The following is a 26,523-nucleotide window of genomic DNA, read 5'->3' as shown; positions in this document are numbered from 1 at the left end:
TGAAAACACTATTAATTAAATAGATAATAACCAAATAACCCTCTCTGAATTCTTCAAGGAAAAGGCCAGGAAATAAATAACACGATTGAGAAAGAAAAAAAATTCAAAATGGCCGGACCAAATGTGGAGGCGGGCCGTATTTGGGCCGCGGGCCGCAGTTTGGGGACTGCTGGGTTAACGTGTATTATTTACCATTACATTGAAATGCATGCCTTTTAGTTTTTGTGGCGCTTACACCCTCAAGTGGGGGCGCCCTTGCGCTTCCTCACGCGAAGAAGAACGCGCTCTCGTGAAGAAGAGCGCGCTTAGACCCGAAGAAGAAATGCCGCATCCAAGCGAGTGAGCGAGTTAGTGAGAGAGGGAAACACTTCTACGAGCCTACGTTCTTTGTTAATGTTAATATCTACAGAGGCAACGCCTGTATGTATCACCTTTTGTGTTGTTGTTGTGTTTCCACTCGCGATCGGACACTTAAATCCAGTTGTGTAGTGGTTTGAACGATGTGCTAATGCTAGCGAATGAATGCTAACCATTTGTTATTACTGTTATTAGCAGCTAATCATCGCTGATTTACGTTGATGCAAACCTGTTTGTTATTGGGGACGAAATTGATTTGTTTCATTTCTAAGTTTCACTCTTCAAGTGATGGTTGAATAAAGTCAGCAAATTATACCAACGTCTTCTGCATCGTCATTTGGGAGTTTAGCTAGCTGTATAGCCAGTACTGAGCCTTAGCCTCTCTGTGAGGACAGCGCAGTCGTATTCCCTCCCGATGCAGTTATCTCCACCTTGCAATGATTGCAAGTCGCTTTGTTGTAATTTTTCCTCGTGACGTGAAGACACACTTTCGAGCGTTTGAACCTACGTGCTGTCATTGTTATGTTTATGGCCTCAATGCTCGTGCTTACCCGTCGTAACCTTTCATTTTCACACTCTTTCATGGTGAAGTGTAGTCAAACTTTGGAGCGAGTGGTTCTTGGCGCCATGTTAGTTTGATGCGTCTGGACAACAAGACACGTCACGACGCAATACGCGTCTTTAGGAATCGTTAAAGGGATCGTTAAGGGTTTTTCATTGTGATGTCGAGGCCTCGAAACACTCGGAACCGGTTCCGAATTGGAATCGGATTTCGATTCCCATCCCTACACAGGTGTGTCTTTTATAGCTGGCAGGGGGAGCTTTAAACCACTCATCAGTGATTGGAACACACCTGACTTAAAATGTTTGGTAAAAATTGGTTTCAATTGCTCTTTAAGTCTCCTTAGGCAGAGGGTTGACTTACTTATTTATTGCCTTTCTGTCATTGTTTGCATACTATCCTCATTAAATTTGAAAACCTTTATATTTTTGAGTGGTTTTAGTTAAAGCACAGACTGTTTTTTTTATCTGTGTGATTTTGACAAAGATCAGATCACATTTGATGGTGATTTTATGCAGAAATATGACAAATTCCAAAAGGTTCAGATACTTTTTCATACCACTGTATGTAAAAGGCATTCTGCTTATTTAAATGTAAAGATTGAGTTATATTATACTTGTCGAAGCTAAGTCAAGAAGTCTTTATTTTCAATGTCAGTCCCTGCTATGAAAATATGCCACAGTACTGTGTTAGTCTGTCCTTTTTTTGTGCAAGGACTGTAAGCACTGGACCTGTAACCTAAAACAGGTGGAACATGGGCTGAAGCTGAGCAAAAACAGCTGAATCAACCACCTGGAAGCCAAATGGCTCGGTTTGCTCATTTCTGCTCCACCCTTATCCCAACCAGTGTGGATTTAACAGCATGTTTTCTGGGCTCAGATGACAAACAAAAGTGAAACGCCTACAATCCACTGCAGTCTGTCCTGTCCGCATTCAAGAATGAAACTACAACGCCCACCATTGTATAAAACAAGTATCCCTCAAAAGTGTGCAGTGGAATATCATACCAAACACAATCTGTTCTTTCAATATGCTGTGAATTAAACATTGTGAAACCTTTATTGTACTGACCAGTACACGATTTCAATACTGCTCCAATTAGCTCAGACTTAAGCAAGCAAGCAATTGAGCTTTTTAGCCAAACAATACTCTCTCAAAACTAAATAATCTCCCGAGTCAAGGCAGACACTGAAAACTTGAAGCTTGCTGGCTCACCTGTGACGAGTTCTCGCACCTCTGCGTCAACGCTTTTCCTCAGCAGTCGGAGCAGAGCCGGTATGCCACCCGCGTTCCTCAGAGCGATTTTGTTTTCATCCATGACTTTTCCATACACCAGGTTCCTCAGAGCTCCACAGGAGTTCCTCTGGACCTCTAGCACTTTGTGGTCTAGCAAGTCAACAAGGTGTTTGACGCCGCCGAGCCGACACACCTGGAAGGAGAATCGATAAGAGTAACTACCATACGCACATTGTTACAGGAAAACAAGCTCTTTTCATCCTTCTGCTGTGAACTGAATTGAGTTTATCACTAGTCGACGTCCAATTCATTTGAACTGGGAGGGTGGCAGCCATAAGCGGATTTTAAGGGGTGGCCAGGCCCCCCTGGTGGCCGAAAAGTGTCTTTGCATGAAATTGACTTTCCTAAATCAATAAAACTGCAACAAAAATGAATGAAATTAACAAAAAAATATTTACAATGGGTCAAAATTATTTTTCGAACAGATCATGTGACTAGCACCTTAGACGGTCATTTGCTTTGCAAAAACGGTCATTTAAAAAAAAATAGGGAGGGCAATTTTATTTTTCAAATGATTTTTCTTTGATTGATTTTTTTTTTTTTTTTTTTTTTTTTTGTATTGAAGCAACTTTTTTTGTGATTGAATGATTTAGACACAAATTTCTTACCCATAATATGGCCCAAACACAAAAAGGATTGCTTCAATCAAAGAAAGGAAAAAGAAAAAAAAAACTTTTCAATGAAAAATTAAGTGTTCAAATGCAATATATATAAAAGTAGGGCTGTCAAACGATTAAAATTTTTAATCGAGTTAATTACAGCTTAAAAATTTATTAATCGTAATTAATCGAAATTAATCGCAATTAATCGCAATTCAAACCATCTCTAAAATATGCCATATTTTTATGTAAATTATTGTTGGAATGGAAAGATAAGACACACGACGGATATATACATACAACATACTGTACATCAGTACTGTATTTGTTTATTGTAACATGGCGTTATTAACATTCTTTCTGTTAAAGTGATCCACGGATAGAAAGACTTGTAGTTCTTAAACGATAAATGTTATAGTTACAAGTTATAGTAATTTTATATTAAAACCCCTCTTCATGTTTTCATTTGAACAAAATGTTCAATCAAAAGTAGAGTTAATATAATAATAATAAGAATAAATATAACAATAATAAAAATAGAGTGAAAAGTTTTACGTGTATTTTGCATAGCTAAATTGATATGGAATGCCAGTTTATTTTGCATTGTTGTTTAACTGTGTGTCAGAATAGGGCCTCATTACTATAGACAAGTGCTTTTCTTTTTGAGAACAGTATTTTTTTTTTTTGAGAGATAGGAATATTATTTTTGTTGTGCTTTCACTAAACGATACTTATGTTTGTTGTGAAGGAGACGCTTATGCCAATAAACAGTGCGGTCCAAAGAACGCCTGTGTCCACTCGCCTTTACTGTATAACATATACCAAAACCCATTGGCAGTGTATCAAATACTTGTTCTCCCCACTGTATCTGTACATATCTTACCCAAAATAAAACAAGAGACACATAATTGCCACTAAAAGAAAGAAAACTTACCGAAATATGTGTGGAGCACAAATAGCAATTTGCATTGCATTGTGAATACAGCACAAACTACTAATTCTCCCACGTTTAGAAGACATAACATGAGTATGGAACGGCGCTGCCCCCAAGCGCCCGGTGGCATTCATTCACTCTTAATGTCCATAAACGGCCTCATTGTAATGTTTGAGGCAAAATGCCAGCGGGTCATTCATTGCATGCGTTAATTGCGTCAAATATTTTAACGTGATTGATTTAAAAAAATTAATTAACGCCCGTTAACGCGATAATTTTGACAGCCCTATATAAAAGCAATATTTTTTCGCATTCAAAAACGTTTTCCACGTTTGAAATTTTTCTTTTTTGACTGATGTGATTTTTCTTTTTGAAAATATATATCTTTTGAAGCAACTTATTTTTTGATTGAATAGAAAGACAAAAATGTCCTAGCCAAAATGTGGCCCCAACACAAATCAACATTACTTCAATCAAAAAAGTTGCTTCAATCCCCAAAAAAACTTGACTCCAATAAAAAAAAAAAAAAAAAACATTTCAAATTATGAAAAATAGCTTTCACATGCATTTTTTTGAGTTTCAAATTTATTTTTGCTTTCAAACACATTTTTTTTTTAAATTGAAGTGACTTTTTTTATTGAATAATAAAGACACAAATATACCTCCATACGGCTCCACCCAGGGGATACCATTTTTGACTGGGGTAACTACATTGGCACGACACCGGCGGGCGTACCATATTCAATGGATGACGATCTTGGCGAAAAGTATTGCCTAAGCAGACTGATTTAGAATTCCCCTCAAGAATGATGGGAAACAAAAAATACTAATTGTCAACTTATTATTATAAATAATCTTGTAAGTTAATTTTATTGCTGACACTGCGTTTCGGGGTCATCAACATGTTGTGCCCTCCCTGCCCCAAAAGTCAAACTCCGCCTCCCACTTCAAACGGATTGGACGTCTACGGCGGTCAATGGTGACCAACAAGTTTCATTTTGTGGCCTTTTGAGGTCATTCACTGTTGATTTTCAGTCACGTCCCGTTGATTTTGGGGGCATTTATGGGTCACTTCCAGTTGATTTAGGGCAGTGCTTCTCAATTATTTTCTGCTACGCCCCCCCCCAAGCAAGACGTAAATGTTTCGCGCCCCCCCAAACTCTCTGCCGCCACTGTAAATAGTATTATTTGTCTATAAAATTACTATTATAAATACGCATCTGCCTAATATTGTGTCCTTTTTTTCTAATAAAGAAAAAAAGGATCAACTTACAACAACATAGATCAACTTATAATAAAGTATAACTTTATTAACATTGTTTTGTTTGTAACAGAGAAGACTTGACGTGCATCAATTTGCCTGAATTAAAAAAAAAAAAAAAGTCACATTCGAACTGTTAAAATACACTCAAGGTACATTTTTGACCATTTGATACAGAAAAATGAAATGTAATAAAATCAGTAAATAATAACAAATTCAAATTGATTAGAAACATTCACTCATGAGGACAATATGCCAAAAAATTTGACCGAAAAAACAAAAATGAATAAAGGAAAAAAAGAGTGTCCTTGGACAGAAGGACAGTTTTTATTTTTGCTGCTCACACTCAGTATTACCTCCTTTGCAATGGTGTGTAGTCATTTTGCAATGAGCATGCTAACAATGCTCACTGGTTTACTGATATAACACTGACAAAGCAGGACGATTGTTGGCAATATTCGGCACGTTTTCGCTGAAAAACAATCAAGCGGCTTATCAATGAGATTGGGGTCGAATGTCTTTAAGTGGCTTCTTAATTGATTTGGCTTCTGGCGGTCCGCTATAATTATTTTTAGACACAGTAAACAGTCTTTCCTGATCACCCACAGTATTAAAAGTCAAAGCTAAAAGGCAAACGGCACGAACAAAGCGCATTCTCGGCGGCCGAGGTAGAACCGTAGGTGAGGGCGGTCGTCGTTACGATCCCAAGCCGAAAATGGCACTTATCGGGCGGCGGCGTGAGAACCGGACAAGACAGTGGGTCGCTGCGTGAGTGAGTCCGATCGGAAAACGGCTTTCGAAAACGGCGGCGGCGCACTGCTCTTCATATTTGTTTTCTGTGTGATGAGTGCTCTTCCTTAGTTCAAAAATACTGCACGCACTCTGAAAATGAGAGCGCCACTGCCACCCACTGAGTGGATGCGCAAGTACACTTTATTCCAGTACGGCAGAAAAAAAAAAAAAGCATGTTCCCCGAGGTCACACGCGCCCCCCCTGGCATCACTCTGCGCCCCCCCAGGGGGGCGCGCCCCACTATTTGAGAAGTACTGATTTAGGGTTACAGAATAGGATGTGACCTGTAAATTCCCAAAAAATTGGAAACGCTGGCTACGAATGCTCTGGTTTCAAATGAATGTTTATTTGCCCCTCCCAGTCTAAATGGATTGGGCGTCTACCGCCGTCAATGGCAGCCCTTGAGTTAACAGAGACACTATTCTAGTGGAACATTTAAGTAGCAAATTGTTGGTTCTTTTTTTTTTTTTTAAATCTTTAAAAAGTGATGCCTTTATAAAACGAAATATCGATTCTTGGCAGGAAACATATCGATAACCTTTTAGGATACAAAGTAACACCATATACATAGGGGAGCAGAAGTATTTGCACCCCTTGTGATTTTGCAAGTTCACCCACTTAGAAAATAGGTAGAGGTCTGACATTTCTATCATGGATACATTTCCACTCAGAGAGACATAATTGTATGATTGTTTTTAATCATTATTTGTAACTTAATGCGGTTCATAAATATTTGTACCCCCGAAAATTAGCAATAATTATGACACTCAAAGAGTTCTCAGTCTACCTTTACTCCATGAGTAACCACCCACCTACCACCCGTTTGCTCATTATTGACACCTGTGCACCCCACAGTCAGTCATAATCCAACTGCTACCATGGGCAAGACCAGAGAGCTTTTGAAAGACACCAGAGACAAAATTGTTGAGCTCCACAAAGCTGGAAAAGGCGATGGGACAATTGGAAAGCAGCTTGGTGAGAATAAATCAACAGTTGCAGTAATTATTAGACAATGGAAAAGGCTAAACATGACTGATAATCTATCTCGGACTGGGGCTCCATGTAAAATATCTCCTTGTGTGGCATCAATCATGATGAGAAAAGTGAGGGCTCAGCGTAAAACTACACGGCAGGAGCTGGTCAATGACCTGAAGAGAGTTGGATACATAGTTTCAAAGGCTATAGTCAGTAGAACACTCTGGTGCAATGGTTTAAAATCATGCATTGCTCAGAAGGATCCCCTGTTGAAGCCAGCACATGTGAAGGCCCTGCTTAAGTTTGCCAGGGACCATCTGAATGATGCGGACGGGTCATGGGAGAAGGTCATGTGGTAAGATGAGACCAAAGTAGAACTTTTTGATGCAAACTTTACTCGTCGTGTTTGGAGTTTACTCGTCAAGTTGAAGTTTGAGTACAATCCCAAGAACACCATCCCCACTGTGAAGTATAGGGATGGAAACCTCATGCTTTGGGGCTGCTTTTCGGTGTTGGAATTCGCCCCCCCCAGCCAAGACGCATGCGGGAGTGGCGACAGCCGGACGAAGTGGTGCTCCGCTGCTTACCCCTTCTGTGCGCCCCCCGGGAGGGCGGCTATTCCGCGCGTTCTCTTCTTATTTTATCCCTTTGTACTGACTCCATGTTTCAAAAGTTTGAAGAAGACTCCACAGGAGAGCTCCGGCAAAGGGCGGTGGGACGGGCGGCTGGACAGAAACTCCATGCTGCGGTCCCACTGCCCCAAGCCAAGCTCTCCTATTTTAATGCATACATTGCACTACCCTCCCCTCACACCCCCATCACGGTGCTGGGTGATGGCTGCCAGTCGGGAACCTGGCAGCCACAGTAATAGGGTGGTAGGTGGGTCCCACACTTTTTCTATATGGCGTGGCTCCCGGGGTGTGGCCTCCCCTCTGCCTCGGCTGCCGGCCGCGGGAGTGGGTTGGGGGGTCGGGTCTCCGATCTTGCATCGCCCCGTGGCAGTTCCTGGGCGTTCTCCTGCCTCCGCCTTCCCCTCTGTTCTCTGGCTGGGCATCCGCCCTGCGATCCGTCGCGGGTCGCTGGCTGGGCGCCGGTGTATCAGCGGGGTGTCGCCTGCACCGGCGGGGGACCCTGCCTTGCCTGGGGCTTGGTGGGCCGCTGGGGGTCCCGTGGCGTGCCGTGCCGGTTGGGGGGCTGTGGCTGTGGCTCGTGGCCCGGGTGGGCGGGCGGGGGTGGGTGTAGGCGTGGGGTTGGTGATGCGTCCCCTCCTGCCATCCCTGAAGGCCGGTTGATGGGCACGCGGGTGGCCCGGGGGACCACCCTGGGTCCTGGGGGGGGACGGTGGCTCCTTTGCTGGGCGGCGGGAGGAGGGATGGGCTGTGCATGGCCCCCCCAACCCCCCGCCCGCCCTCCCTCCCCGGGCTGGCTGGGTGGGGGCCGTGGCCCTGGGTTGGCGCCCGCGCGGTCTCTCCGCCTGTCTGCGTGGCTGTCGCGCGCCCGGTGGGGCTTGCGTGCTGCTGGATGTGGTAGGGCATGCTCGGGTTGGGGGTTCCGGTGCCGGGATTGGCGATGCGGCGGCGTAGGGTTGGTCGCCAACGGGCTTACACTCATAAGAGATTCACACGATTACTGGGTTCTAGATCACAGAACTGATTTGTGTACACTCTACCCCTTTCAATCACTTAGCTTATAGTCTTATATACACCCCCACCCCCATTCTCCTCTTTCACTGGCCAATTGGCCCCCACATGGTGTAAACCGGAAATACATCTCGCTGATGATAGCACCAGCATATTAGTAACTAGTTTAGATGTTCAATGTATTTCTTGTTGTTGTTTGTGTATGTGTTTCTTTTCTTTCTTCTCTTGTATTTCTTTTCTTCTGTCCCCCCATAATCCCTTCCTGTTCACTGCTTTGTCATAATAAAAAGGTATTTTGAATGATCACAATGGGAGTATGTCAGACTCTCCATGTGAAACATTAAAACTGTTCAGAATCCGGGCACTTAGACTTCCATTCTCTGTGTCAAACAGCTGAACAGGACAGGTTTTTAAAAAAAAAAAAAAAAGTTTGAAGAAGACTCACCGAAAACAGGTTGACAATTTATTCGTTGACAATGGTCAATAACAAGGCAAAAACAGACGACGGAGGAACAAGTCTGGGTCCAAAACAAGGCTATATAGAAAATGTTTCTGAGCAGGAAATCTGTGTTATCTCAGTGTCCAGTGTTTTTTAAGTCTGTGGTTGAGTAGGCCGGGCCGAAGGTGTGGTTGAGTGTTGTTTCGGGACCATCCCTCTGTGGCCGGTTTTAGGCGGTTAGGTTGTCCGTGGATGGGACGTGGTTGCCACAGCGACCGACGCTGGTCTTGACGTCACAAGCGCCCGCTATCAACTTTGTTATCCGGGCTGGCGCTACTTGTTTTAGGACAAAGCGCGCTGGTCTTTGTCCTTGTTCGTTGTCGGGAGAACTGATTGCCAGAGTTGGTGCGTCAATCTTGCTCGTGACGCACACGTTGGGCTTCTGTGATAAGATGGCGTTGTGTATCTATTCTGTTTCTTTAAACTATGGTGTGCTATTTATTTTACATTAGGTGTGTTAGAGTAGTGCAGTCCTAAAGTAAATATGAGAAATCATACTATTTCCTGATTAATTATATTACGTGTGATTGAGTAATGCAAATAGTTAGACGGTGGCTACGAGAAACGGTACCATTTTTCCTTTTCCCCCTCATGAGCGCCGATAAGGTGATTCACTTTACTGTGTTCAAGGGCACGGAGTGAAGTCTGCCTAAACTATAGTTATATGAATGTGTTAGACTAATGCAAATAATTATATGGTGTGTGCGAGAACGGTGCCTATTCCCTTCATCGGCAAAGGGGACAAGATGACTGTACTGTATAAAGCAGAGGATGAATGGTGAAATGTATCGTCAGATTTTGAGCCACAACCTCCTTCCCTCAGTCAGAGATTTGAAGATGAGTCTTTGCTGGATCTTCTAACATGACAATAATCCAAAGCACACTGCCAAGCTGACCAACAAGTGGCTGCGTAAAAAGCACATCAAGGTTCTGCAGTGGCCTAGCCAGTCTCCAGACCTCAGTCCAATAGAAAATCTTTGGATGGAGCTAAAAATTTCGTTTCTCAACGACAGCCCGGAAACCTGAGAGATCTAGAGAAGAAGGAATGGGACAAAATCCCTGTTTCCACATGTGAAAACCTGGTAAAAAACTACAGAAAGCATCTGGCGTCTATAATTGCAAACAAAGGCTTCTGCACTAAATATTAGCAAAATCACAAGGGGTGCAAATACTTCTGCTCCTCACTGTATCATCTTTTCGATATATTGTCACATCCTAGCATAAATATACTAGATGTGAACGTTGAATTTTTTGCTGTCCACTCAAAGTTTAGCCTACGTGTTGCCATGTAAATATAATTTGCGAAAAAGAATTTCAACAATAATACCAATGAGAGTATTTCTTCAAACAATCGGAGTTTTCCGTCCTTTTGATCAAGTGACCAGAGCAAGCCAAGATCAACTGCCAAAACACATCTGAAGTGAATGCAAACATGAATACATTTAATAATCACCACCTGGTGATTATTAAGTATTTCACTTGTTTTTGGATTTTTTTTCATGTTATTAACAAAACATCGGCACCAGAATGCCACTAAAAATCTTATGTTCATTTATATAACAACGGTTCCATACAAATGCCTTATATTATGTAGCTAAGTGAGAAAGCTTTCAACCTTGAAGATGAAAATAATGAAGTGCGCGTTAAAAAAAAAAATCCATCATGCTTTTCATTAAATTGTCGGAATCATCTCTGTGACATTTAAAGAAAGTACAGCAATAGCACTGGTTTTCTAGATGCTGCTTTCAACACTTAAATACGCAAATGCCAGACATCCATCTTCATTTCATATACATAGCAATCTTTTTATCCATCCATATTTGTCAGAGTTGGTGTCAACACTTCTTCGTGGTGTGTCAAATAGGTGTGTGACAACATATCGAAAACCTAGAGATGTTTCATGTGGAAAAAAAAAACGTAAAAGACGTATTAATACGTTTTTGGGACACTAAAACAGTGAAAAATAGAACATATTTATACGTTTTTGGGCGCAAATGAGTTAATAAGGCTGCCAACAGTAATCGATGAAGAAATTAGTTGCCAATGAATTTTATAATCGATACAGTTGTAGACTACAAATAAGTCAGGAAGCTGTCATAAAATATTATTTTTTTGAAGAAAATAGTCATCCATTTTGTCATCATTGTTACTTACAACATGCCTAAAACAACTTCAAGGTAAATTGTGAAGGTAACTGAAAAAAGTGACATTTATCCGATTAATCGTTTAATTAATCGTCCGATTAATCGGACGATTAATTAAACGATAAATAAAAAGGAAAAAGGAGCACTACGACGGCGGTCTGAAACCCGCGGCTCTCGGGCCGCATGTGGCTCTTTAGCGCTGCTTCGGAGCTTTTTTTTTTTTTTTAATGGAAAGGAGGGGAGGGAAATATATTTTTTGTTTTAATAAGATTTCTAGGAGGACAAACATGACACAAACATTCTTTCAATTCATTAATATTGTAATGAAGTTAAACTTGGCGTGGTGGCATCGTACAACAGAGTAGTCACGTGGTCCGCTATAGGATGCACTGCAGGGAAAATAAACATTTAATCATGAAGGCTAATTATGTATTTCTAGCCAACTTAGTCATTTCTATAGTAGGCTAATATAGCTAGTATCGATAATTATAAGGCTTGTACAAGGCTTTTAATTTTTTGCTGCTCCAGACATACTGTATCAGTTTTTTTGTTTTTTTTTTGAGGGGGGGTGTCAAATATGGCCCTTTCAACAGTTTGGGTTGCCAACCCTGAGTCACTACGAGATGCAAGTCGTACTATTGCTACGAGAAAAAAAGTCGCATTATTACATAGGGTAACGTAGCTGTAATCAGCTACGCATTTTACATACATGTACCGTAGCTGAGAGCTATAACATTAGCCTAGCTAAAGAAATATTTCAAATATATCTTTGTTATGGTTGTTCTTGGGGGAAAAAATAATGGGAAAAAAAAAAATTTCGCCGTGGCACGACATGGTGAGGCTGTCCGACTCCGATGCAGCCCACCACCACAGTTTCAAAAAAATCCTATGGGAAACACTGCCCTCATAAAGCAAGATTTTTCTGCAGCCGTTTGGCTGGCGTGATTCGAAAAATAAACGTATTAATCCGCAAAATCAGCTGAATCCTTAGTCCTCATACACAACAGTACGGCTGTTTAGTGAAGAGGACGCCTTCAACCGTACACGTCACAGCGCCCTCCTCCTCAATGCAAGACCGAAGCCGGAAGTCACTCATTTTTATGGCGCGGGATTCAAAAACACTAAATAAATATAGCGATCGCTTCCACACACATCCAAGCGGTCCATATCATTCAGGAGCATAAAATACCGCGTGTATTATGAAATAAACATGCTTTTTCGTGTCACATGCACTTTAAAATAAGTTCAAATAGTTAGCAAGTTCTTGTCACGGTTGGTTCCACTGGTCAGTAAGGGCTTGATAGCATGACACAAGTGCTTACCTCAGCCTTAATTCGGTTATCGCCAAAGCAGAGGTGCTGCAAATAAGCTGCTGCGTTGGCCTGCACGGATGGGAAGTGGTGCTGCAGCATGTGAATCACTTCTGTCAGCTCTGGGTCGCGCCAAGCAAACTCTCTGCAAACACAAGTTTACATTTAACAGCATGGAAAATGGAAAGATTTCTGTTGTTCTCAAAAGACACAAAGCGTTTTTAGAGCATACCTGGGGTCCTTCTGGATGCTGTCTATTGAGGGTGAGCGGGTGGGATCATCCATGATGCCAACCTGTCGACTGTAGTTGGAATCGCACGGCCGATACTGCGCCGAGCGATACGGATCCGCGTAGGTGGCGGCTGAGTTAAGAGCCAAGTTGGTTCTTTGGTAGGTCATGGCACTGCGTTGACTTGACGTCCGCTGGAGACTCCCCACACCTGAGGTCAAAAAGGCAAAGCCCTCAGAGATGAAATCCAAACAATACGCACACGCAAACAGACAAATCCGGGTGATATTGGAAGCATCTAAAGGTTCAGGTTAAGAATTACAATGACGCAGCCACTCTGGTGAACGCAGCGGATTCTCAAATCTGGATTCTATTAATGTTGTGGGCATAACACAGCTCTCATGGTTTTGCAAAAAAAGTGATTCTTCTTCTTCAAAAGGTCCATTTGCTTGTTGCTCTGTTTTTACAAGATTGCGTTGAGCCAGGAGGGCTCCGGTTGCTTCTAGGAAAAACAAAAATCAACCTGCACACTGATCTGCAAATCCTCTCCCCCGCTCCTTCTCACTGCCCCGTGCCACCGTATGCTTAGAAGCTAATCTTGCCAAACACAGCAGAGTGGCAACGTTAAGCCGAGACCTGCTCGAAATAGCCGGATACCCACTTGTAAAGAAGGGAGTGTCTTACGGCATGCAGAGTGGACGCTTATGCCTCCACGCAAAGTTCTCTCCACAAATGTTTTCATTATTTCGAAGTCATACTATGACCTAAAACATAAGGGTCATTGCAGAAATGAAGGACATTTCACTGCCCAGCATTCATATTTCAGTAACCAACATAATAACCACTATAACATGCAGTTTCAGGCTACGTCTACACCGAGACAGATAATTTTCTCCAGGGTATTTTGTCGACTATTTTTTATCCCTGTCCACACTTTGTTTAAGGTGCATTCAAGGGCCTCCCCGCTTCTGCAAGGTATGCCTAAATTTGCGCAAACTACGCATGCGTAAAAAGGAGAAGCCTCATGTGTTACGTCATCGCCCACGCGATTTACATCTGGAACGGAAACTTACGAAATTACTACACCTTCTAGACTGTCATTATTTTGTGATCACTGTTTTTTTCGTGATCGCAATTGAACGCATCACACACTTACGAAATTACTACACCTTCTAGACTGTCATTATTTTGTGATCACTGTTTTTTTCGTGATCGCAATTGAACGCATCACACAGGAGCGCGAGTGGAAGGGAGAGCACGCTCTGCTTTTACGAGCAGGCGCCGTGTTGTGATTGAAACACATCTTTATAAAACAACGGAAGCCTGACATCATTACTTGGGATGTTACAATCGAAGCTCAGTTGCGCTCTCACCCCTTGGAAAATAACAAATAGAAGCATATGGTGTGGCGCTGAGTATATTTCCTGGAAGCAGCAACCAGGACTGCTTGTGCATAAAAGTGGCGATCCTGGAAGCGGCAACAGTTTTGACGGGCAGAAATGTCTGGGAAAAAAACTGATCGCGCGCCTCTTTGACTGGGGGTACCACGCAGGGCACTTTTCGGGGTTTGATTTTAATTTTTTAAATTTTAATAATAAACCAATAATGGCTTCTACTCCCCAATCTTCTCCAAACTTTGTTGCTCCATCTATCCTAAACAATCCCTTCAGCTGTTTGCCCTGGATGCAGTCCCAGCATTTTTTTGGACAAAGACAAGCATTTCAAGATGCTCAGGTGGCAGCTGACATTTTTACCAATAAACTTTAAATTAAAATTGCAGTCATAATGTAGGAGATGCCACGGAGGTAAATTGGGAGTGTGCTAGTGTGCTGAAGGTGTGCCATAAAATGCAGACCGGATTTTAGGGGAACCAAACCAAAAACTGGGATGGATTATGTAAATCGCTACACTGGAAAACTCGGACTGGATTTTCAAAAAAACTGGATGGGGAGTCCGGATAGAAAATTTTACATGTCGGCCGATCCGATACCGATGCGCATTTTATTGCGCGTATCGGCGGTTGGTCTGATCCAAATATTGGATCGGGACATTTTAAATGTGTGTCGTTTTGAACAGACGTGTACATACGTGTAATACGGGGGGGTGGTGTGGCTCAGTGGTAGTTGTTCCCGAACCCAGAGGTTGTGGGTTCAATTCTCTCCCCTGATGAACTCGCCTAAGTATCCTTGAGCAAGATACTGAACCCCACATTGCTCCTGGTGCTGCGTCACCAGTAGGTAGATGGCGATGTAGTGTAAAGCGCTTTGAGCGCCTTGAAAGGTGGAAAAGCGCTATATATAAGTACAGAGGTACCTCTACATACGAAGTTAATCCGTTCCAGGACCTTGTTTGTAAGTCGAAATGGTCGTATGTGGAGCAGGATTTTCCCATAGGAATACATTATAATTCCATTAATTCGTTCCACAGCCTAAAAACCTTCACTAAATCCTTAAAAAATACTGCTGGTACTATTACAAATGGCAATTACACATAGCAAAACAAATAAATTATAAATCAAAATCGGAATAATAATAATAATAATAATAATAATAATAATAATAATTCCTGTATTAATGTAACGAATTGGGTTCTAATGTGGCGGACGTTTTTTGCTGACCCTGAACGCACCGCGGGGCTGACGTGCCGGTCACAGACCGGTGAGCTTGAGTTTCCCTTTCACATTGAATGTTTTCTTGAGAACACCGTCAATTGCGGCAGACAGAAGGTGTTTTTGTTCTGAATAAGTTGTGAAATAAATGATAAAAACGTGGCGAAGTTGGCGATTTCTCTGGAGATGTTACCACAATAAGAATTGTCAGCTTAACTTATAAAGACTGGCGAACGATGGTCGGAGGAGGACCGTGGAGATGTATTGTTGAGCCATTTCACGGATGCCCACCCTACGCTCATATTTTTCTGTCATTTGCATCTTCATTTAGAAGGTAAGCGTCAACTTTTTCCTTGTTTCACCACCTGTACCAACCTTTTCTGAAACCAGTGTTGATTTGTCACACAAGAAAATCCGCCGTGCATTCGTCTGCGGTGCTGCCATTGTCGTCGTATTTCGAGCATGTCGTCGGATGTAGAAACAAATGGCGAGTCAAATTTTACGTCGGATGTCGAAAAGTTCGTGTGTCGAAGCGATCGTATGTAGAGGTACCACTGTATAACACCATTTACAGCTTTACATATTGTCAAAGGTGAAGGAAGTAAAAAACTTGAAAAAGGGCAATTGCTTTGTTTTCTGTCTGTTAAGATGAAGAATTTCACGTTTAGTGAGTACAGAACAAGTCATGTTAATAAAGTAAAGTAAAAAATAAGATACTGTTAGGTACAATTATGTACTGTTTGTGCAACAAAAAAAACCAAACAAAAAAAAAGAAAGACTGGAGACATAATAACTCCGAAGTCGTAAAGTCTAAATCGCGTAAGTCAAGAACGTCGTAACCCGGGGACTACCTATATTTTCATATTGTGGGGGTTCACTGTACGACTAATATTACCAGAATCTGATTTTAAACAAGGAGGTCTACATAAATATAGAGAGTAGTTTTACATAAACAAGCTGTCAGATGGCGCCTTTGATACACAGAGCATGACTGCTGCTGCCGCACAGGCCAGATCTCCATCAGCTCGGACCATTTCCATCCTCCCTCCATCCTGCCAGAAGCCAACATGTCAGCTTGAGTTGCAGCTCCAAAAACACAATTTCCTCGCATGGTTGCTCTTGCGTAGGGCCAATATACCAGACGATTAGTATAAACATAGGGTAGCCTAAATGCAATTCGAGCATCACTATTTTGATTTAAGCTCAGCTTTATTTTTCAGTCAAGGATCAATATCTATCAAAAAAATAAAAACACGTATTTGCTCTGAGAAGGCACACAAGCACAGTCTTCCATTTAAACAGATAAACAGAATAAAAAAGGAACTAGAATAGACAATATAGACTGCAAATGAAATCTTAAAATAAGTATTCATCTATCAATATAATGTAGCTGTCTATTTTTCCTCCATCTGTGAGTTCTCCTGAACCCAAACAAGTTATTTTTGTCTTATTTAGTTTGTTGATGTTTATTTTATTTTATTACAAGCTTCAACTTTCACATAAACATTTTGAAGTGAAAATCAAGTCATTTCCCTGAAAAAGTCACTCTCCCAAAATAGATTTTTGTCAAACATTTTACATGATTTTTTCCTTCACATTTGATGTTTAAAATTTAACATTACATTGAGTCTCCTACTTCTACAATTACGCTATAGATCATTTAAATTTATGATTACTAAGTGGACAGAAAATGCAGTTTCGGTTACTGGTAACTTTATATATATTTATAACAGGCTGAAGGCCTATCAAGTCAAGGCTGTTGTTGTTTTTTGGGTTTTGTACACCATAACTTTTTCATCTATTTCTCCATTATTCGTGAAGGGATCGCAATGAAATTTGGCGAGTACGTTCTAGCGTGCTTTGATTCGCAGGGCTGATGAATTAATAGTGAACTTATTGTTGCCTATAGTTTAGGAGTTAGCCAGTAGAGGGCATGCATGCTTTTTATCACAGCCTCTAGCTTGTTGTAGCACATTAGTGCTCGTTTAAATCTCATTCAGTTTTTGTGTCCATTATCAAAAATGTTTTTTTCAACTGTAATGTTACACTTGATTTCTTCATTTATGAAAAAAAAAACATCATCCATTTTTGTCCAAATCCAAAAAAGGAAATTAAAACCGCATCAATAAACTTGAAAAATAAGGCTTAAAAGCCAGTCACTTTGTACTCGTCTCACACCTCCAACACACTTGCTTTTGTCAATATATGTAGCAACAATCAACACTTTACAGCAGCCTGTCAGTGGGGCTTTTTCACAGCTATCAATAGCTATTATCAGGACACTTATCAGTTGTGATCACATCTTCAATGCGCCAAGGGAGCAATGTCACTAAAGGTGGTGCATGGACGGACAGCTTGGAGGGGCTTCAGGACTTAAAAAATGTTTTTACTTTAGTGATTGACGCCAAATCTAGCAGTTAATGATAATGTTTTAGTGTCATTGACAGCAGACGTCCATTCTGGCAATCATCCGCTGCCAGCACAACATATCAAGGATGTCCCGATCACACATTTTTGCACCTAAGTGTGAGGCAAAATCTGAAACTTCAGTAATGTAATAAAGAGGAAAAAAGTACGCTAGATCCAAATGTTTAATATTCCCATACTGCAGAAAGCTCTTGCATGATATTATCTTAGCGTTAGGTTTCCGCTGCAGCTATGAGCATGTTCTACTACCGCCGGTGTTTACTTGGGCTTCTGCTGTTTCCCGCTGTATTGCGTAGTATAAATGCATTATTTATTTTTGTCTTTTGGAAATATCATCTGTATTATTTTGTCGCATTGTAGCCTTTAAAATTAAATCTAAATCTTATTGAATACAATACATCTTAAAACAAGGGTGCCCAACGACCGGGCCGCGGACCGGTACCGGTCCGTGGCGCATTTGGTACCAGGCCGCGCATAAATAATACATAATTTATTAACTACTGCATTCTGGCCGATTAAATTTGGCCTGTGCCGCTTAACACACCAATATCCATGTCTACTCTAGATATACAACTACAGGATAGGAGGTCGTCGTAGAAATGCATTGATTGGACTATTAGCAGTACATCTTGTTTTGTATATCTATATGCGCTTGGCCTCGATAATAACGTATGACGTAGGTCGTCGCCCATCATATTTGTTCCTGGAAATAATTAGCCCCCACACTAGAAGGACTGAAAAAAAGATGTCTTTGGACAGATTTTTTACGGGGAAAAGGGAACCTGACGAGCCAGAAGATGAGCCTACAACCTTGGAGAAAACAAAATACAGTGGTACCTCTACATACGAAGTTAATCCGTTCCAGGACCTTGTTTGTAAGTCGAAATGGTCGTATGTCGAGCAGGATTTTCCCATAGGAATACATTATAATTCCATTAATTCGTTCCACAGCCTAAAAACCTTCACTAAATCCTTAAAAAATACTGCTGGTACTATTACAAATGGCAATTACACATAGCAAAACAAATAAATTATAAATCAAAATCGGAATAATAATAATATAATAATAACAATAATTCCTGTATTAATGTAACGAATCGGGTTCTAATGTGGCGGACGTTTTTTGCTGACCCTGAACGCACCGCGGGGCTGACGTGCCAGAGACAGACCGGTGAGCTTGAGTTTCACTTTCACTTTGAATGTTTTCTTGAGAACACCGTCAATTGCGGCAGACAGAAGGTGTTTTTGTTCTGAATAAGTTGTGAAATAAATGATAAAAACGTGGCGAAGTTGGCGATTTCTCTGGAGATGTTACCACAATAAAAATTGTCAGCTTAACTTATAAAGACTGGCGAACGATGGTCGGAGGAGGACCGTGGAGATGTATTGTTGAGCCATTTCACGGATGCCCACCCTATGCTCATATTTTTCTGTCATTTGCATCTTCATTTAGAAGGTAAGCGTCAACTTTTTCCTTGTTTCACCACCTGTACCAACCTTTTCTGAAACCAGTGTTGATTTGTCACACAAGAAAATCCGCCGTGCATTCGTCTGCGGTGCTGCCATTGTCGTCGTATTTCGAGCATGTCGTCGGATGTAGAAACAAATGGCGAGTCAAATTTTACGTCGGATGTCGAAAAGTTCGTGTGTCGAAGCGATCGTATGTAGAGGTACCACTGTATACGCTACTTCCCAATCACTGAAGACCCACGAACAGGGAAGGATTGGATTCGTGACCCGTATGTGAATAAACCGAGTGATTCGAGCATGTCTGTGCATTAGGAATATCAGCTTGTAGAGATCGCAAATCACGGCGACCTTAAACGTACATTTGAGACCACAACTCTACCGAGGTTCTGGATTAAAGTCATTTTGGAATATCCTGATATCGCTAAGGGAGCACTAAATGCTGTGCTACAATTTCCAACATCGTATCTTTGTGAAGCGGGCTTCTCTAACTCTTCCACCTCGGGACCATCTCATCTCAACGAAACAAGTTCAGGCCTCCCACTGATTCAGCGGGTGAGTTGTATTTTCCCTGCGCTTAACACGACGGGGCGAAAAACAAAAGTTATTTTATGTTTGCTGTGTTTTTCTGCCGCACATTGCCGGTGTTCTGACAAATTTTGCATGCGCAAATTGTTAAAAATGACTGCGAATGCAGCGATTCCAAAGTACACACTACAAACTTTCTTTAAAGAAAGGAATATTTACTTATGTTTGCCATGTGAGCTGCACGCAACAACTGCACACAGCTCTCTCACTTAACGACTTCGCCGTGTCGTTAAGCATTCATTTACGCCATTTTCGTGTTGCACATGTATGTTTAAGATGTAAATAGTTTTTTAGCACTGTTGGATAACATTGAGAGTCCAACTGAATATAAAAGAGGGCTTTTTTCACCGCCACAAAAGCTTTGGGAGGAAAATTTAAAGCTTTGGGAGCAAAATTTTATAAGGGTGAAAATTTGACAGAACACCGGTCCGTGAAAAAAAGACCCAAATCACACTGGTCCGTGGTGCAAAAAAGGTTGGGGACTCCTGTCTAAAACCCCCATCTTTTCACCTACAGTGCTGGCCAAAAGTATTGGCACCCCTGCAATACTGTCAAATAATGCTCAATTTGTCCCAGAAAATGATTGTAGTTACAAATGCTTTGGTAGTAATAGCTTCATTTTTTTGCTTGCAATGAAAAAAACACAAAAGAGAATGAAAAAAAAAAATCATTATCATTTTGCACAAAACTCCAAAAATGGGGCCGGGCAAAAGTATTGGCACCCTCAGCCTAATACTTGGTAGCACAACCTTTAGACGAAATAACAACCGCTTCCGGTATCCATTAATGAGTTTCTTACAATGCTCTGCTGGAATTTGAGACTATTCGTCTTTGGCCAACTTCTCCAGGTCTCTGAGATTTGAAGGGTGCCTTCTCCAAACTGCCATTTTCAGATCTCTCCACAGGTGATCAATGGGATTCAGGTCTGGACTCATTGCTGGCCACTTTAGAAGTCTCCAGTGCTTTCTCTCAAACCATTTTCTAGTGCTTTTTGAAGTGTGTTTTGGGTCATTGTCCTGCTGGAAGACTCATGGCCTCTGAGGGAGACCCAGCTTTCTCACACTGGGGCCTACATTATGCTGCAAAATTTGTTGGTAGTCTTCAGACTTCATAATGCCTTGCACACGGTCAAGCAGTCCAGTGCCAGAGCCAGCAAAACAACCCCAAAACATCGGGGAATCTCTGCCATGTTTGACTGTGGGGACAGTGTTCTTTTCTTTGAAGGCCTCGTTTTTTTCTCCTGTAAACTCTATGTTGATGCCTTTTCCCAAAAAGCTCTACTTTTGTCTCATCTGACCAGAGAACATTCTTCCAAAACGTTTTTGGCTTTCTCAGGTAAGTTTAAGCAAACTCCAGCCTGGCTTTTTTATGTCTCTGGGTCAGAAGTAGGGTCTTCCTGGGTATCCTACCGTCAAGTCCTTTTTCATTCAGACACCGACGGATAGTACGGGTTGACACTGTTTTACCCTTGGTTGTTTGGATGTTAATCGAGGTTCTTTATCCACCATTTTCTGGGAGAAATTGAGCAATATCTGACAGAATTGCAGGGGTGCCAAGTTTTGGCGAGCACTGTAACGTTTTTTATTTTTATTTTATTTTTTATACTTTCTACTTTGGGAAAACAGTGAAAAAAACATGTCTTACAGTGTATCACAAAAGTGAGTACACCCCACACATTTCTGTAGATATTTAAGTATACCTTTTTTATGGGACAACATTGACAAAATGAAACTTTGACACAATGAAAAGTAGTCTGTGTGGAGCTTATATAATAGAGTTAATTTATTTCCCCCTCAAAATATAGCCATTAATATCTAAACCCCTGGCAACAAAAGTGAGTAGACCGCATGGGAACTAAGTACATCCCTAAATGTCCAAATTGAGTACTGCTCGACATTTTCCCTCCAAAATATCATGTGACTCGTTGCAGGAGTTCTATCAGCATTGCTGCAGAGATTGAAGAGGTGGGGGGGTGGGGTCAGCCTGTTAGTGCTCAGACGATACGCACCACTCTACATCAAGTTGGTGTGCATGGCTGTCACCCCAAGGGGAAGCCTCTTCTGAAGACTTCTTTTATTTCCACTACAAAAACTCCAACACACACTATAGGTGAAATAGAACGCTGTCTTTGTAGTAGCCTAGTAATAGTACGTTAACTATTGAGCATGCGTGTGTACTAGGCCTGAACGATATTGGAAAAAACTATTGCTGCGATTTTTGGGGGGTTTGCGATATTATATTGCGATATTAAAAGAAATATATATATATATATATATACATATATATTTTTTTTTTAAAGAAATTTTCACTAGATGACTTGAATAGCTGTTTGGAAAGACTTTGGATGATTCACCGTAACCACAGTGTACAGTGATCCATCGTTTTTCACGGTTAATGGGGACCAGAACCTGCCGCGATATGTGTGTGTTCAATGTATTTATTCAGATTTAGCATTGGAAAGAGATACATTTAAGACATGTTTTTTCACTTCTTTCCCCAAAGTATGACTTGAAAACTTGTATATATATTTTAATAAATGGTTTTTAAGCACTTCAAATGTAATAATTATGATCAGTTTTAAACAACTGTCCCACCGAATCATTGTCAAGCAAGAATAAAGCACTGTAGTAGAAAAATGCTTGGCTTTATTAAATGCTTCTGTTTACCTACCTTGGATGTGACTCTTGGAGTGACATGTAGAAATGACAAACTAATGATCACTTGTGGCGTTTTTTTGCCACAACACAACAGGTTCGGCTGTCTTGAACCTCTCCCCACACACATACACATTCATTCCAGCCCGCGCTTCCTTGCCGCAGCAACTTTTTAACAACTTAAACTATGATTGACAGGTGTAAAGTCGCTCCTCTGGCAACATCAAAGAAAACCAGCTTTCAACATCGTTAACAGCAAGTGCCGCAGTGACTCAGGACCAAAGAGCTGAGGGAGGGAGGCTATGCGACTTTTTGTGATTAACTACTGCACGTCCTTGCGATGGGACTATTGCGGATGCGCACATCGCGATGGCGATGTTTAAACGATATATCGTTCAGGCTTAGTGTGTACTGCCATTGTGCACGCCTCGTATGGAGAAAACGCGCGAGCATGACAAAAATTTGGACCGAAACGGCGTTTTTTGGGATAGGAAAAACTAAAAAACATCCTCATCACCCCATGCTGTGAGTGACTTCCAGTGCCCCTGACAACAGCCAGTCTAAAAAGCACCTAATGGATGTCTTTCTGGCAGTGTGACATACCAATAACACCTGCCTGTCAGGGCGCAGCTAAGCCTTTTGTGTACCCTACGTCAGAGATAGCGAACGTGCAAAAGAGAATAGACAGTGAGGGACAGAAATAATGAAAGGCACATTTGTGGGGCAAAAGGGCAGACAGGCTGTGATATTGCGTTCTTTGATAACAATGCACCTAGAATGTACAGACTCCAGTGCCAGCGAAAATGTATGTAATGTAATGAAATTTTAGTCCAACCTGAACTGCTCCTGCAGATGGTTCCTTGTTGCGTGTGGTACAACGGGGCTTGATACATGCGGTCCTCAAAGATGGGCGCAATACGGCGCTCTGGAGATATGGTAGCCCTCAAGTCATGGGCCAACTGGTTGTGCTGACTGGCGTATGTGTTCCGCATGCCTGCAAAATCAAGAGAACGGATATTAGATTGTAATGAAAAGATTTGATTTATTTGTGATAAGTAGGGTTGTTTCGATCATGTTTTTTTGCTTCCGATCCGATCCCGATCGTTTTTGTTTGAGTATCTGCCGATCCCGATATTTCCCGATCCGATTGCTTTTTTTTTTTGCTCCCGATTCAATTCCAATCATTCCCGATATTTTTTTCCGATTATATACATTTTGGCAATGCATTAAGAAAAAAATGAATACAACTCGGACGAATATATACATTCAACATACAGTACATAAGTACTGTATTTGTGTATTATGACAATAAATCCTCAAGATGGCGTTTACATTATTAACATTCTTTCTGTGAGAGGGATCCACGGATAGAAAGACTTGTGACTTTGTATATTGTGACTAAATATTGTCATCTAGTATAATTGTTGAGCTTTCAGTAAATGATACTGTAGCCATGCCCAAATGCATGATGGGAAGTGGAACCATGACTGTGCGTAGTGCTACCAATTGATATATCTTCTCTGCGTTGGGAAATAACATAAGGTGTTAAGAAAAAGATCAATTGCTACCTTGCTTCCCCACATTGCTTCCCATGATATTTCTAATCGTAGGGAGAGGGATCGTAAGGCTTTAGCCAATTAAAAAAAGGCTCCAAAGGCTGCCAAAATTCACTCTACTCATTTTACGCTGCCTTTTATCTCTCTATATAGGTAAAACGGCGCCATTACAGGTTGAGCGCGACAATAAGTGAGTGGGTCGTGCAGTGCATGCATTAATTGTGTTAAATATTTTAACGTGATACATTTTTTAAAAAAAATAATTACCGCCGTTATCGGGATAAATTTGATAACCCTACCTTAAGCCTAAACTGTAACGTTAAATACAATTAGAAAACGATTTAATAAATTTTTTTTTAAAAAACTAAAAAAAGACATGGCCGATATTTTTTTGCCGAGTCCGATACTTTGAAAATGACGTGATCGGACCCGACATCTCTAGTGATAAGGTTTGCTTTGCTTAAAACTACTGCAATTTTTTTATTTTAAAGTTTCACATCAGTGATGCTCAATACGCTGCGAAGCCCACAGGACCAGTGCACAGTTGGCAACTAAACTGCTCATTGAACATTTCATCAGTCTCCACGTGCCTCACGGGTCTACTCCAACTGGACGAGCTCACATTGCGGGAAAGCTGTTTTACCATGAACAACAAACAAACCTAAAGGTCCATTTTACATTTTGCAATAGACAAGCTATAGATTCTATACTAAAGAAAATGATCATTTATAAGAATAAACTTGGCACTAGTGGCGAGAAAAGTCATAATATTCTGAAAATTAAAGAAGAGAATATGGACTGACCTAATGGCTCGGCTGTTGTTTTGTCTTGAGTTGAGAGCAAACATTTGTGTTTACATGCACTGGCTGTGATGCGAGTTAACTTCACAAAAAGCAGCAGTTTGACGTAAAAATCCTTGGCTTGATCCAGTTTAGTTAATCAAAAGCAATTTGTTATCATTCTTCAACTCTTTCCTCTGACCAAAAATGAGTGATGTCGACGTCACAACTATAAGTTGGAACACTACATCTTTCCTCGAACCCGCTGTGACTTCTGGGCCCTCCTATGCAAATATCCAATATTGATGTCCGCATTACCCACGCAAGTGTGATGAATGACTGCTCAACAGTAGATACAATAAAAAAAGGTTACCCATTTTTTTTTTATATCACAGGAATCCAAAAAAGTAAACAGGCAAGACGTCATGCCCAACTCATGAAATGTGAAAGATGCCATGTCGAGTAAGTGCCGCTAAATTCCCTCATGTCTGAATGCAGCCGAGACAGTAAAGTACCGGTACTACTGTGAGGCAGTCCCAGATTGGGCAGGACATCCTGGAATTTAGGAAGTTCTGATTGGTAACGCAGGCTAACCAGTCTGAAACCTACGATTCGGGGAGAGTGTGGGTCACCTTACCCGGTAATATTGAGGTATATTATGTCTGAGTGTGTTAATGTGTTAAGGTAGTCAGTTGTTCAAAACTTTAGAATTTCAATAATAACTAAAGTAATTTGTTTGTGCTAATTGCTAATTGTTTGCCTGTCATTGTGTTTCACATTGCATGGAGGCAGAGCTAGTTGATTTTTCTTGGGAAAAAAAATAGTTCAAAAATGTATAATTCTTTTGTTTCATTGATGTGTTAAATGTCAATTTTTTTTTTTTAAGTTTAAATCTTTATCGACAAACAGTTTGACGCAAGCATGCTTTGTCTTTTGTTTGTAAAACTTTCATTTTCTCAAAGTGATATTGTTCAAGAATCAACCTGTTCTAGACTGTAATCATGAAAAGCATTAAGAGAAACCACAGAGCTCTGAGATTTCCAACCGATCAGAAATGGCAACTCTGTGTTAAAAATAGCCGCGTATACAGCGATTACAAAGTAAACACTACAAACTTTATAAAAAAAAAAAAAAAAAAAAAAAAAAAAAAGGACTACTTACGTTTGATCACGGATGGGCATGTAAAAAGCTCCCCTCATACACATATTGTCATGTTAGCTGCATAACAGCTGCAGCCACCCTCCTATGAGTCTCTCGCTGTTTACGACTTCGCCGTGTAGTAAAGCATTATTTTACCATATTCGTGTTGACCATTTGGCAGCTACACGCTTCTCTGACGTCGGTCATTGTCTAGCTGCTTCCCCGCAAACGAGCCCTCTGCTCTCAGCAGGGCATCGACGAGCTCTAGCTTGTTTGCTGCCGATCGGCGAAGACAAATCGACAACCCAGTCGTCGTGTGAAATGATCCGGGCTAGTTATGTGTGATTTTCCGCTTCAAAGACTTTGAAACATCACTCGGTTCGGGTTGGCATGTCGGCTAGCTGTCACGCCTCTTGGTTTGTTTACATTCTCCGAAGCCCGGGAAAGGCAATGACATAAGCCTGACTTAGGTGGCATCAATATTGTTCAGGAGGTGTGACAGTGAAGGTGAAGTCAACAGTTTTGACCATTATGGAGTAATTCTGCCATGTCGTCCTGAATAAATGCATTTTTATTATTTCATATTCCATTTAGCACAAGACTGTTATTTGTCATGACCATGCCATTTATTTAGCTATTGGGGAAAAATACTTGGATAAAAAGAATATCCTGTAAAAATACTGGAGTAGAGAAACTGAAACAATGA

At 41.1% G+C, this 26,523-nt stretch overlaps 1 protein-coding gene across 6 annotated transcripts in view; it reads right to left on the bottom strand.

The window, feature by feature from the left end:
• Positions 1-26,523, bottom strand: part of LOC130927091 (plakophilin-4-like) — a 249,057-nt gene that overhangs the window by 53,564 nt on the left and 168,970 nt on the right. For all 6 annotated transcript variants that reach the window (XM_057852634.1, XM_057852635.1, XM_057852632.1 and 3 more), the window contains 4 exons: positions 23,178-23,336; positions 12,602-12,809; positions 12,382-12,514; positions 2,135-2,348 (listed from right to left, as the gene is read on the bottom strand). In XM_057852634.1, coding sequence (XP_057708617.1) covers positions 2,135-2,348; positions 12,382-12,514; positions 12,602-12,809; positions 23,178-23,336 — 714 coding nt within the window. The remainder of the gene's footprint in view (positions 1-2,134; positions 2,349-12,381; positions 12,515-12,601; positions 12,810-23,177; positions 23,337-26,523) is intronic.

The sequence above is a fragment of the Corythoichthys intestinalis genome, chromosome 12 (genome assembly GCF_030265065.1).
Source record: "Corythoichthys intestinalis isolate RoL2023-P3 chromosome 12, ASM3026506v1, whole genome shotgun sequence".
Classification (NCBI taxonomy): domain Eukaryota; kingdom Metazoa; phylum Chordata; class Actinopteri; order Syngnathiformes; family Syngnathidae; genus Corythoichthys; species Corythoichthys intestinalis.
Note: the sequence above shows the minus strand (reverse complement) of the source record. Positions and strands in the feature narration are given on the sequence as shown.